Source organism: Nilaparvata lugens, unplaced genomic scaffold (genome assembly GCF_014356525.2).
Source record: "Nilaparvata lugens isolate BPH unplaced genomic scaffold, ASM1435652v1 scaffold7643, whole genome shotgun sequence".
NCBI lineage: Eukaryota > Metazoa > Arthropoda > Insecta > Hemiptera > Delphacidae > Nilaparvata > Nilaparvata lugens.
This window is the reverse complement of record NW_024093391.1, coordinates 1-13,174: the sequence shown is the minus strand read 5'-3', so window position 1 is coordinate 13,174 and position 13,174 is coordinate 1. Positions and strand designations below refer to the sequence as shown.

Here is a 13,174-nt window from a genome sequence, read left to right as displayed (position 1 = left end):
TATTTTATTAGACAAGGAATAATTATATTTTTTTATAATTTCATAATCAAGATTAAATATTTTGTTATTCTATTATTAATTCTACATTGTTAAAAATCTGTCTTGGCAATGCCTCCTATAGACGATAGCTGATAAAGGTTTATTGATGTAATATTAACTGTTCATTCTCGTTTCAAATAATCAATATTATATCTTATAAGCAAGAAATTATATTTTTCAATAATTTCATAATGAATTTTCATAATAAAGATGAAGTATTTTGTTTATTAATTATCAAGTCTACATTGTTGAAAGACGATCTGGCAACAGAGCAAAGCGAGAAAAAGATAACGTTATATATATGCCGTTCATACACACTTACCCGGCCAAAACAATAAAAATCTTCAATAATCGATAATAATCGACTTGAGATAACAGTAAAGGTTGCGACATAAACGCCCTATACCATGGGATTTCTACTCTAGCTATTGTTTCTCTATGATACAATACAGAATGGAAAGTCGGCTAGTATCCTGACGCAAAAATCCGCCATCTTGAAAGAAAGTTCAGCATAGTAATAGTATAGATGGGAGGTTCGGATCACTTTACTGATCCGGCTCGTTCACTGCTGCGAACCAATCAAAAGACCCGGATAGTGATAATTTTAATTTCTAACAATATGGCGCAGTCACCTGACTTGGTCTTTGTGCACTCAAGTAGTATTGGCGACATGTAAAAAGCATGATTGGATAGGCGTTTGATTGATACTTTCCATTCTGTATGTATTCTGTGCTATAGCTGCAAGGGCAACGCGAAATTGAAAACTCAAATGTACATGACATTTCCAATGTTCCCACGACAGCTAGTTGACGCTACTATTGTCCCAGTGTACAGGCTGTTCTATTTGAAAACTCTCTGCTTATGTCCCTTCTCCGTTTCGACCCTCATAAAGCTTAGATCAGACCGAGTTTCTGGCACTTTCTGTATAATACTTCATACAGTTTTACAGTCTGGCACTTACTGTATAGATTAGACCATTGTCAGATTCTGGCACTCCTCTGTAGGCCAACTGTAATTTCAATTCCATTTCAATTTGATGAATTTTTCTTATAAATAGACTGGCCTAAAAGATTATGCATCGTTCTGTTTTATTCAGCCTACATGAAAACCTAAAAATACTTGTAAAACTGACTCCTCTAAACATTTCATGAGTCGCTTTCCGGTTGTTCGGAACCCACCTAAACTCACCTAATGAGGTCCACTCATCATCCGTCTCATCACTCACGCACAGGCCTAGATATCATGAGGGCATCTCCCTTAACAATAAAGTATAATTAATTTGAGGAGTTTACAATATGTAATATACAGGGTGTGTCAGAAGTAGTGTCGAACATTTTAGGGTATTGTTCCTGGATGATAGGAAACTACAAATTTTGAAGTGTCCAAAACTCAGTAATTATCCTAAAAGCTGCCTTTTTTGAGCAAAGGTTTTTGACCACATCTCAATCACATGAATACGACCACCCCGTTTTTCGGAGGAGACGATAATTCGTCGGTCCAGACTACATAAAAAGAAGTCGTCATCTCTCATCATCATCCCTCTCAAGCACAAGCCTGAGAGCTTATGTGGGCATCACCCTCAGTATTATTATATGCAATCATTATTCATTTTTACATTTCATTTTTCACATTTTTAACCAATTTCTCTCTCAACAGGATAATCCGAGTGTGTTCAGCGCAGGACTTGATATTCTAGAAATGTACAAGCCTGACCCAACTAGAGTAAAAGACTTCTGGACCACGCTTCAGGATACATGGATCAAGCTATATACTACCAGCTTTCCCACTGTGGCTGTTATCAATGTAAGTCACTTTTTGTGTAGTTGAGAATAAATTTCTTTGTATTTTTATTTAATTCAATGTAAATCACTCTATATAAATAAATATTCAATGTAAATCTATATAAATAAAAATCGAGCCTCAAATTTTGGCATTCAATAACTTTTTTATGTGTGCACCGAATTTGATGATTTTCATAGTTGTATTCGTTATGTTCATGACCAGGTTTATGGCCTATCAAATTAATTTATAATCCGACTTCAGGACTCTTTGCTACGGTCCTTCAAAGTTTACATGTAATTCATATTGGAGAAGAATTGTGAGCTGGCCACACACAGGATTGAAAATCAGCTGTTATAATCATTGCGTCATACAACAGCCGTCGGTAGATAGTAGACAAGAGTGTGTGCTGCTCCATAACCGGCCATGTATTTTATTCTGAACGCCCCGACTAGAAACAAAATGACTGTTATCTGTGTGTAACCATCCAGCAGTGCGGCCTCAGGATAAAGACTTACTTGCTCTAACGATTTTTTTTTCGAATAATTGTGCTGTCTTCGGTGTTCATAATAAATTGATTTTTAGTAAATTATTTATTTTGCAGTTGGAAAATCTATATATATAAAAGCGAAATGGCACTCACTCACTGACTGACTGACTGACTGACTCACTCACTCATCACTCACTCGCATAACTAAAAATCTACCGTACCAAAAACGTTCAAATTGGTAGGTATGTTCAGTTGGCCCTTTAGAGGCGCACTAAGAAATCTTTTGGCAATATTTTAACTCTAAGGGTTGTTTTTAAGGGTTTGAAGTTCGTCTTTTAGCATGTATATTCTTCTTCTCCCAATCTCTTAATTATAATTGAAATTTCCATATCATATGTACTATAGAACTATAATCTAGATAGAGTACCTCTTCGAAACAGTTGTTAACTGGCAACTAAATAATAATTTGTCAGGTTGGCATTAAGTTGAGTTGACATAGTTAGGTTGGCACCAAGTTGAAGATTTAAATGATTTATCGCGGAAAAAATTGATGGGCACTGCTACTTCAATCCTGGGAATATATATTTCTAGCCGTCAGGCTCGCTTCGCTCGCCATATCCGTTTAGCCAGCTTTAGTCTGGACCCCCGACTGGATGTCCTAACATATGATAAAAATGCTCAAATGAAAAATGCAGGCGAGCGAAGCGAGCCTGCTGATCTCATTCTTGGACGGTCCAGTCGGGGGTCCAGGGGGCGGAGCCCCTGGCTAGACGGATATGGCGAGCGAAGCGAGCCTGACGGCTTGTGTTCTATATAAATAAAATGCCGCATCGCGCCTCCTCAGGTGTGCATCCAGCTAAGGATTGTCATGAGATGCATTAAACTATTTGGCGGTACGAAATTCGCCGTGCCAGCTAGTTTACAATATTTTTCAAATTATAACAATGTAAATCTCGTTCTGAAGTCACATTGAACAAATGTATTCTATTTTTTATTCATCAACAGTTATGTAACAGTTGTATTACAACATCATAAAAACGGTATGTTTATATATTAGTTATATATATTAAATATATAACTTAAATTTTATAAATAAAACCACAATATTTTGTCTTCTCAACGTGGATAGTTTATTCACAAAAAACTTGCATTCCTTTTCTATTGGTGAGCTCTTTATTTACTATTCTAATTTTATTCTATACTTACTGGCCCGGCGAACTTCGTACCGCCAAATAGTTAATGCACCTCATGACAAACTTTAGCTGGATGCACACCAGAGGAGCGCGATGTGGCATTTTCATTCCAGTTGCTTCATGCTTATTGGTTTGAATGGAAGAACTCACACACACTGAATCGGGCATGGCGTGGAACGGTGTGATAAGGCAATCTCCATAAGATCAACACTTTGTATCACCAAACCGCGCCTCCTCAGGTGTGTTTAGCCTTAGATTAATCTGATGCACTATATTTTTATGAAAACTATCCAACAATCAGTATTTACATTTATATCTCAATATGAACTTCCTATGTGCTTAGTTAGTTGTGCAGCAGTTTGTATTTTTAGATATAGTTGAATGCAGCTTGCTGGGAATTGAATGATATATCTCCTTGCTGCTGGTTTTCCCGTGCATATTCTAAATTTACAGCATTTCGAGTTCTACGACCCAAGTTTGAACATCGTTAGTACCGCAGCATTATTTTCACTTTCCTTGCCCTATTACCATAGGTAAGGAAAGTATTGCTTTCCGAAAAAATTAAGGTATCCCAATTTCTAATTTTCTATACGTTTCAAGGTTCCCTGAGTCCAAAAAAGTGGTCGGTATGTGTGTGTGTGTTATGAGTGTATGTGCGTCTGTGTACACGATATCTCATCTCCCAATTAACGGAATGACTTGAAATTTGGAACTTAAGGTCCTTACACTATAAGGATCCGACACGAACAATTTCGATCAAATGCGATTCAAGATGACGGCTAAAATGGCTCGAACGGGTTTTTCGCGATTTTCTCGAAAACGGCTCCAACGATTTTGATTAAAGTTATACCTAGAATAGTCATCGATAAGCTCTATCAACTGCCACAAGTCTCATATCTGTAAAAATTTCAGGAGCTCCGCCCCATCTATGCAAAGTTTGATTTTAGATTCTCAATTATCAGGCTTCAGATACAATTTAAACAAAAAATTTCGAGTGGAAAAGATTGAGCAGAGAATCTCTACAATTAATGTTCAGTAGCATTTTCACCTAAAATTAAAAATAAGCTCGAAATTCGAGAAAATGTGATTATCCAATTATTGCAAACTGTCGACAACTGTTGATTCTATTAAATGATTCACTATGAAGAGATAGCAGACCTCGTGTGTCTCCAGCGTTATTGCCCTGTCACCAGCTGGCTCAGATCTTAGAATAGTAGACTTGAGATGCGGTTAACACTAGCGTCAGGTGATCAGTTTTCATAATGGCAAGGAAAGTTGTGTGAGTGCGCCACACCAGATTTTTAGAATTAAAATTTTGTGAATCAGTAGAAAAACATAGAAAAACAGATCTACTGACGGCTGTTGGATGACGCAATGATTATAACAGCTGATTTTTATTTCTGTGTGTGGCCAGCTCACAAATCTTCTACCATAAGGATTACATGTAAACTTTGAAGGACTGTAGGAAAGAGTTCTGAAGTCGGATCATAAATTTTATAGGCCATAAACCTGCTCCTCAACATAAGAAACACAGCTAAAAAAATCATCAAATTCGGTGCACACAAAAAAGGTTGAATGTGAAATTTGAGGCTCGATTTTTATTTATATAATAATATTATTTTTATTATTATTATTATTTTTACAAGAAGCACTGAATGGGAGAGAAAAACTAAGGATACTCCTTGTACTATTTCTCTTCCAAATTTAGATAATAATTTAAAAGTCCGAAATGAGGTAATGATTTCACTTTTCTGAAATTTAGTTGTAATATGGATGTAATGTGTGTATTTTTAATACTTCAGTAATTTCTTATCTTTTTTCAGGGTCACAGCCCGGCTGGAGGTTGCCTATTAGCTCTTAGCTGTGAATACAGAATCATTGTCGGACCAAAAAATACAATTGGCCTCAATGAAACGAAACTTGGAATCATTGCACCAAGATGGTAACTTTATTAGTGTTATATTCTTATAAACTGTATAATATAAGGAACAGATTCAACCATAATAAAATCAATGAATACGTTGGGAGATAAATATCACAGTTTTAGCATGACTGTTTCGAATGAACACGTTAAATTGTCGGTCCCGGCTGGCTAAAAACAGTCGTTTGGTAATGTGAGAGGTCCTACAATCAAATATTATGTCAAATATTATAAAATAGAATCCATGAATGATATTAGAGTTCAAGGAGCTGTAATAAACTCTGATCTTTAATGGAAACAGCATAACGAATACCTTGAAAACAAACTGAACTCAGCAGTTTTCGTTATGGGATATTTAAAATTATCTCTGAACCGTAGTAGGGCTGTGTTTACTTTTTGTGTTTTTACTTCGCTTTTTCTTACCTCCTTCTAATATTTGACATTATTTCTGGGGAAATTGAATCTGCGTAGTGGAGGTATGTAGATTACAGAAGTTGGCATTGAAAGTGATGATTGGAGAATAATTCGAACAAGCTGCCAGCTCCAATTCAAAAATCTTGAAATTTGAATTTAAAAAAATTGCATAAGTTCAATACTGGCGAAACATTCCATCACTATGCAACTAGAAACAAGAGTAACCTGAGAGATGCACACCGAACAACTATGTACGGCCGAGGAGTGAGGAGTTTAGGTATTCGATTGTATAATTTACTGCCATCTCGCTTAAATGAAATAACCGGTGAGGATTTCGGTATTAGAAAAATAGTTGCTGTGCATATGTGTCTACTGTGTTTAGGAGTTCTGAGAGTACTTTGAACCTCGAGATGGTAGATAAATAATTTCATGATTGTTTAACGAATTCCTCAAAACAATTGAAGTTAATTTCAGTAAAAGAGGGGTCCAATTAACAAACTCTTGAATTAACAAATTAATAAAGCTTTATCAGCTGTGCTAATAGTGAAGTTGTGTTTCTTTTCTGGCTCAAAATTTTGCAAAATTACTCAAAAATTTCCAATTTGTAGAGATTTGAGTAAAATATTTTTGTTTTTAATCAGTTTTTAAATATCAAAAGTCAATATTTTTAGTTTAGTCATTGGTTTTGAAGTGGAAATTGAACTTTTTGAAGTGAAAGTGAAATCTTAACCTTATTCTTTTTTGAAACTTCTTTTTGTAAAAATTTGGGAGAAGACATTTTTGGGCTATGCCTGTTGTCTTCTCCCAATCATATTATATTTATTATAATTATGATTTGTAATATTGTCAATGAAATAAATAAATAAACTCATGCAGCATAGATAAGGGCAGGGTTGAATTTTTGGGCATTACAATAGACAGGGGCCTATCATGGAACGCACATGTTGATTCAGTATGCAAGAAACTAGGCTCAGGAATCTATATGGTGAGAAGAGTGATGTATTGCAACACTGGAAGCAGCAAAAGCAACATACCATGCCCTGGAGTCCCACCTGAGATATGGGCTTATTGTGTGGGGGGGGGGGATCGTCTGCGGGCAATCTAAAGAGGGCTCTCACACATCAGAAGAGGGCTATAAGAGTGCTGGCAAGTCTCAAACAAAGAGAGACATGTCGAGATGCCTTCCGTCATCTGGGCATCATGACGGTGACCAACATCTACAATATCATGGAAGTCATCACCCATGTTAGCCGACTAAATCTCCAGAGAGGCACAGATGTTCATAAATATGTCCCTCGGCAGGCAGACAACTATGTACTCCCAAGGCACAGGACTGCAATCTTCGAAGAGAAACCTTCATACGTGGGTAGAAAACTGTGGAATCACCTACCGGAGAAGATGAAGAGGCTGGATTGTGTGACATTGAAAAAAGACTTAGTGAGTTTCTCAAAGGAAGGCCCATGTACGAACTATGTGAATTTCTTGAAACAGGAGACACAGACTGGCAGTGAAAATATATAATTGTAAATACAAACAATTCAAATATATATAATTATATATTTTTTTTTGACGTGACAACGTCTTATAAATTGGTTTGCCGGGTGACACTTCAAGAAACTGCGTTACGCTCCGCGTTATGCGCTCACAATGAGAGCGAGTGAGAGCGTTCGTTTCGGTTCACGGTCGTCTGGAAAGAGCACGAATAGGAGCAGTGGCGAGCAACGCAGCAGCAACCCGAAGGCATTCACCTGGAGAGAGAGTGAAACGGAGCAGTCAACCTGCGAAGGCGCCGCAAGCAATCTCCTGCGACTGCGCCACTACGTAGTGAATAGGTTATGTGAATAAGTATAAGTGAATAGGTATAAGTGTAAGTGAATAGGTTATGTTGTAGTAATCACAATGTTGTGGTAGTTTTCAATCGCAAAAGTAGTATAAATCGTTTCTCAGCCAATAATAATTTGTTTAACTTGAAAAAATGAGTGCGACTTGCTATGTAAAAAAATGAATCGAGCACAGTTAGCCCGCCTAAGAGCGAGAGAGACAGAGTGATTTTGTTGAGGATGTGTGAAGGTAAAAATAAAATTTTGTTAATATGAAATTCAGTGCGAGATTCTTTGTATAAATTAATGTTTTAAATATAATTCTTTGTATAAATAAATGTTTTAAATTGTTACTATTATTTCATCTTTCTCCCTACTATACGAATGAATATTCACATTAAAATTATTTTACCACTCAAAGTCGTTGTCACGTAAAACTTTCGCCCGTATACCGACTTTACAGGCAACCATGCAATTTTTTTTTAATTCTTGACAACAATTGCTATTTTTGAAGAATATGTAATAAAGAATTTTGACTATTGACTTGGCAATTCCCAACACCTCTTTTACAGGAGGTCAGTGGATGCAATGCCAATAATAAATAATAATATTGAAAATAGTGGTGGTGAATGTCTCATGAAAAATGAGTGATAGTGGAGAACTTATTTTAGGTTTCAGGACAGCATGCGTAACGTGATAGGCGAGCGACAGGCTGAGCTGGCCTTGACCACTGGCAAGATGTTCACAGCTGATGAGGCTCTCAAGGTCAATCTGGTCGATGAAGTTGTCGCATCCAAGGACGAGGCAACTGGTCGAGCGATCGCCTTCCTCTCACAGTTCGCCAAAATAACCTCGTAAGTAGTCCGCACAGTTCTTCAACTACAACACAGTTTTGTAGATGGTGCATATGAGTCTGTATGGAGGTCCATATGCAGACAGACGGAGGAAAACTTCCTCCATACGTCTGCTCACGTCTGCATGCAGACTCTTGGTTTTTTCTCCGTCTGGCTGCTGCTGTGTGCGTTCGCCATTAATCCCACATGCACCATCTCAATGGAGATTGATCAGCTGTCCGTTTAAATCCGAAATGTAACACATTATATTAAATGCAACCATATTTTCACATCAATACAATCTGTATTTGGACGGTATTGAAATGAAAAATCCTATTATATTGAGCGAGCAATTTCTGTATATCTGTTTATATTTTTATATCTGGTTATTTATGTTCAACGGATCTCGAAAACGGCTCTAACGATTTTCACGAAATTTGGAACATAGTAGGTTTATGATATAAAAATTCGATTGCACTGGGTCTCATCCTTGGGAAAACTCGCTGAACGACACATATCCTTTTATCCTTGGCTGAAACAGCTGAGACTTTCGTCGTCTGTGTATAGTAAAAAGTGAGCGAGTGATTCTGTGGAAAATCAAAATATCGCATCCCCGAAATTCATACGAACGTCAGCTGACGTATAGCCAGCTGTAAAATATAAACACGATCGTTTTAGAGAATTGTGTTCTGTTTATCAATAAATAAAAATAACGAGCGAAACTCGGTGCCCCGATATTGGGTATTAAATTCATAGTAATTTCGATATTGAACAATAAATTATACAGAGTGTATCATGAAACGTGTAACAGCTGAAGACCATAGATTCTTCATGAAATTTGCAACAAAAACTGTCCAGTAAAATTTTCCATATCGACCTTAGTTTCGAGATAGGCTATATAGATTTTTCTCTATTTTTAAAATATGTCAATAACTAGAAAACCATTAGTCAAAATCTAATTCTAATTTAGTTGAAAAGAGGAAGAAATTTCCAACAAGATTCATATAAGTTTTTTGACGTTTTTGAACTTCTTATGAGCGTTCAAACTATTTGAAATTTGGCTTTTGAATCGACGAATGTCGACTTTGACTGGAAGTTTTATAGATATTGACGTTTTTCAAAAACATCGAAAAATCGATATCTCGAAAGCTAAGGTCGATATAAGAACATTCTACTAGTCATTTGTGTTGCAAATTCCATGCATATTCTATGGCCATCGGCTGTTACACCTTTTGTGGGACACCCTGAATATACAATACTATAATCATCACAATTTTTCATTCCTAATTTATTTTTCAGCACTACCAAGAAAAATGACAAAACTGGAGTTTCGCGAGGCAACCGTCAACTGGCTCCTCAACAACAAGGAGAAAGATTTGCAGATTTTCCTCAACTACATCAACCAGCCCAAAGTCCAGGAGGGACTTGGAATGTACTTAGAATCTCTGAAGAAGAAATCAGCCAAGTGAGCCGAAGTTTAAGAACTTTGTGCTTAATTATAAGCACAACTAATTAACTTAATTATGAGCAATTTAAAGTTGAACTTGAAAGTCTCAATGAAACTTGACAATAATTGAAGCATAAAACCTGAAAGCAACCAAGATTAAACTACAATCAAACTTGGACGATATCACCTCGTAAATGGGTTCAAACCCGTACAGAACCATAAACATTTGGAAAAATATCTGTATACGTTGTTGCATCATACTTTTTCTTTCGAAGGGAATTGACTTTCATAAGTTTTTACTTTTTACATATTTATTTTTCTTTAGTTAGAAGATAACTGGCTTTTCAAATACATGTCAGCGTTCAAACAAGTAGGTACTATAATCTTTATTGTAAGTCTTTCTTGGAGCATATTGTTTCAGATTATAAATGTGTTGAATTCCATTGGATTTCAAGGTTTCTGTCTTCTCTATTTCAAATATTTATGTATACAATTACAAATTATATGACTGTTAATGAATTTTTATAACGCACACATATGATGAAAACTTCTAGTTTATAGCTTTATAAAGTGTAACATGAATTTATTGAATCATAAATATTTGAAATTATATTGCCATTATAATCTAGAGTGTATACTACTAAATATTTTATTTTATTACGATTTATAAAATTGTTATTGGCATATTTTTATAGAAATAGAATGTATTCATGTACTCGAACTTACTTTTATTCAAATTTTAATTATACATTCACTTTTTAGATTCGTAGCTGTAATAAAATAATTGAATAAATCTCAATTTAATCTTATTTCTCAATCTACAAATTGTTCATTTCACTTCTCATTTTAACTTATCTCTTTATTGTTATTAGTAAATGTGTCATTATATTACTATAAATGCACAAGTTTTAAAATAAAATCTCTATCTGATAAATTGATTCTGACATTTTATCATTACTTGAATATTGTTTAAGCTTTTCTATTTCATTTTTAAGCTTTAGTATTTCCGTAAATTATTTGTTGTACGTTCCCCAAGGAATTTTGTTATATTGTATTTTGTTTTCAATAAATGGATTATCAACTTGTTATGAGTACTGTCTTTTCTTTTGAAAACATTCCAAGAATATTCCTGACAATACAGACTGTTCACTTGCTCGGTCCTATCTTGCTCGATCTGCAATTTCAAGTATTTTTTTAGTGAATGAACCATCTATAAAAGTACTGGTTTGTATTTAAGCTGCGTTTACACCAAATTATTAACAAAATGTTAATTTTTCCGTCCTTATAGATTCTATTGGATTGAACGGAACTTGTCAAACATATATGCACATCATGTGTATGTTCAATCTTATAGAATCTATAGGGACGGAAAAATAAACATTTTGTAGACAACTTTGGTGTAAACGCCGCTTTACTGTTTATATAGTAACTGTAGTTTTTATGTACTGTAGGCCTATCAAGCTACTTGAACTAGGCTTGTATAGTCTGTGCATATTTTACTGTTAGCTGTTTCTCTTTTACATTAATTCTTTATTTTTATAGAAATGGACCCCTCAAGGTGCAATTCCTTAGCGACGACTCTTTCCATTTCTATAAAAATATAGAATTAATGTAAAAGAGAAACTAAATAGGTGGCTATAATAAGGCCTCTAATAAGGTGGCTATGACTCTAGTCTAGTTAGAGCCGCCACGGCTTGAGCACATAACCTAAATTTCACATGATTCGATGATTCATTAGATATAAATCGTAAAAGCAATATAGTAGCCAACACTTTCAGTTCATCTGTCGTCATAACGTTCATACAACATAAAGATCCAATGAATCATCTAATCTGATAAATTAATAAGTAGACTACTTTAGCCGCGCGGCTCGAGTCATTGCTAAGGAATTGTACATTTAGGTTAAAAAGAGGTGCCGATTAAAATTAAGTTGGATCTCTCTACTGTTGCTGAATTTAATTCATTAGACACAAGATGTTTGAAAAATATAATGACAATTCCAGTCTACAGTAAAAAGATTTTATAATTTAATATTCACCTCAATTTTACCTTATTCAATTTATTCAGCACATGATGATTTGAATAAATATTTGAAAAATTTGGATTTATTGATTGAAAGAATAGCCGCTCAATAGTGTCATAGAAAAAAGATGATAATAAATGCTATATTTTCTATAAAACTCAAATAAATTTACTGAGCATGAGAAGTCTTTTTAGAATATATTTTATATTTTGGACTAGACAGTAATATTATGAACTGAAATCATAATCACAGTAATATTACGAACTGAAATCATAAATCATAATCGCAGTAATAAAATGAACTCAAATCAATATTCATTGAATACAATTTAAGTTGAGTTTGTAATAATATGATCAAGACTACCTAGATTTCGACATTTGAATACCGTATACCTAAAATATGAGGAAAAGCCTTGGAATTTGGAAAACCCTAGCTGTAATTTATAATGCAATGAAATATCATGTTTACTCCTATAACTATTTGGTAGAATAGAATTCCCTGCAGATGAGGATAAAATGCAGAATAAAAGAGATCCAGAACCCAGAACGTTGCCCTTTCGATAAAGTGAAGAAAACTGGTTTCGAATCATATAGAATCGAGCAATCAAGTTATGATGAATGTTAGATTTCTCCTTTTCCTCTTCCTTGTTCTTCATATTTATTTTTCCATTTTTTTTACTTCATTGTTATTTTCTCTCCTTCTCATCCCATGTTAAATTATCAGATTTTTAATGCACGAAATTACCTCCACTTCAGAAATACTTTTTACCTCTACTCTGACTCTTTTTATGTATTAGTCAGTTATTAAATCCTCTCCACCTCATCTACAGAGTTGGTGAAAATTATGGCAACAGCTAAATATTTCTGCTACAAAGATAATTTTGAAAGTAGGTCTGATTGGTAATGCTATTCTAATTAAAAAAACTACTTTTCAGTAGCATCAAAATTTTGGTCCGCTATTTTAAATCCAACTTCATTTTTTTATGGAAAGGTACATGGTTTTTGTGGTACATGATTTCGTTACAGAATTCCAAGAGAAAATAAGTGGCAAAACACGCACATGGACATCTCAAACCGTTTCAAAGATTGAAAGATCCACATTTAAAGATAGTAATATATTATCATACATTCGTCATTTATCGAAAATTTGACAGATCAGCAGACTTTTCTGTTCAAAGTGTTCAATATGTGAGTAAATGTTAATATCACTCAAAGA

The 13,174-nt window shown here is 34.8% G+C and overlaps 1 protein-coding gene across 1 annotated transcript; it reads left to right on the top strand.

Annotated features, from left to right (window-relative positions):
• Positions 1 to 1,695: 1,695 nt before the first annotated feature.
• Positions 1,696 to 9,945, top strand: LOC120356714 (enoyl-CoA delta isomerase 1, mitochondrial-like; the record flags this gene model as incomplete). The annotated part of the gene is given in 4 exon segments (XM_039445689.1): positions 1,696 to 1,842; positions 5,325 to 5,443; positions 8,328 to 8,510; positions 9,789 to 9,945. Coding segments are annotated over 4 exon segments (606 nt in total), but the record flags the coding sequence as incomplete, so codon positions are not given.
• Positions 9,946 to 13,174: the final 3,229 nt, after the last annotated feature.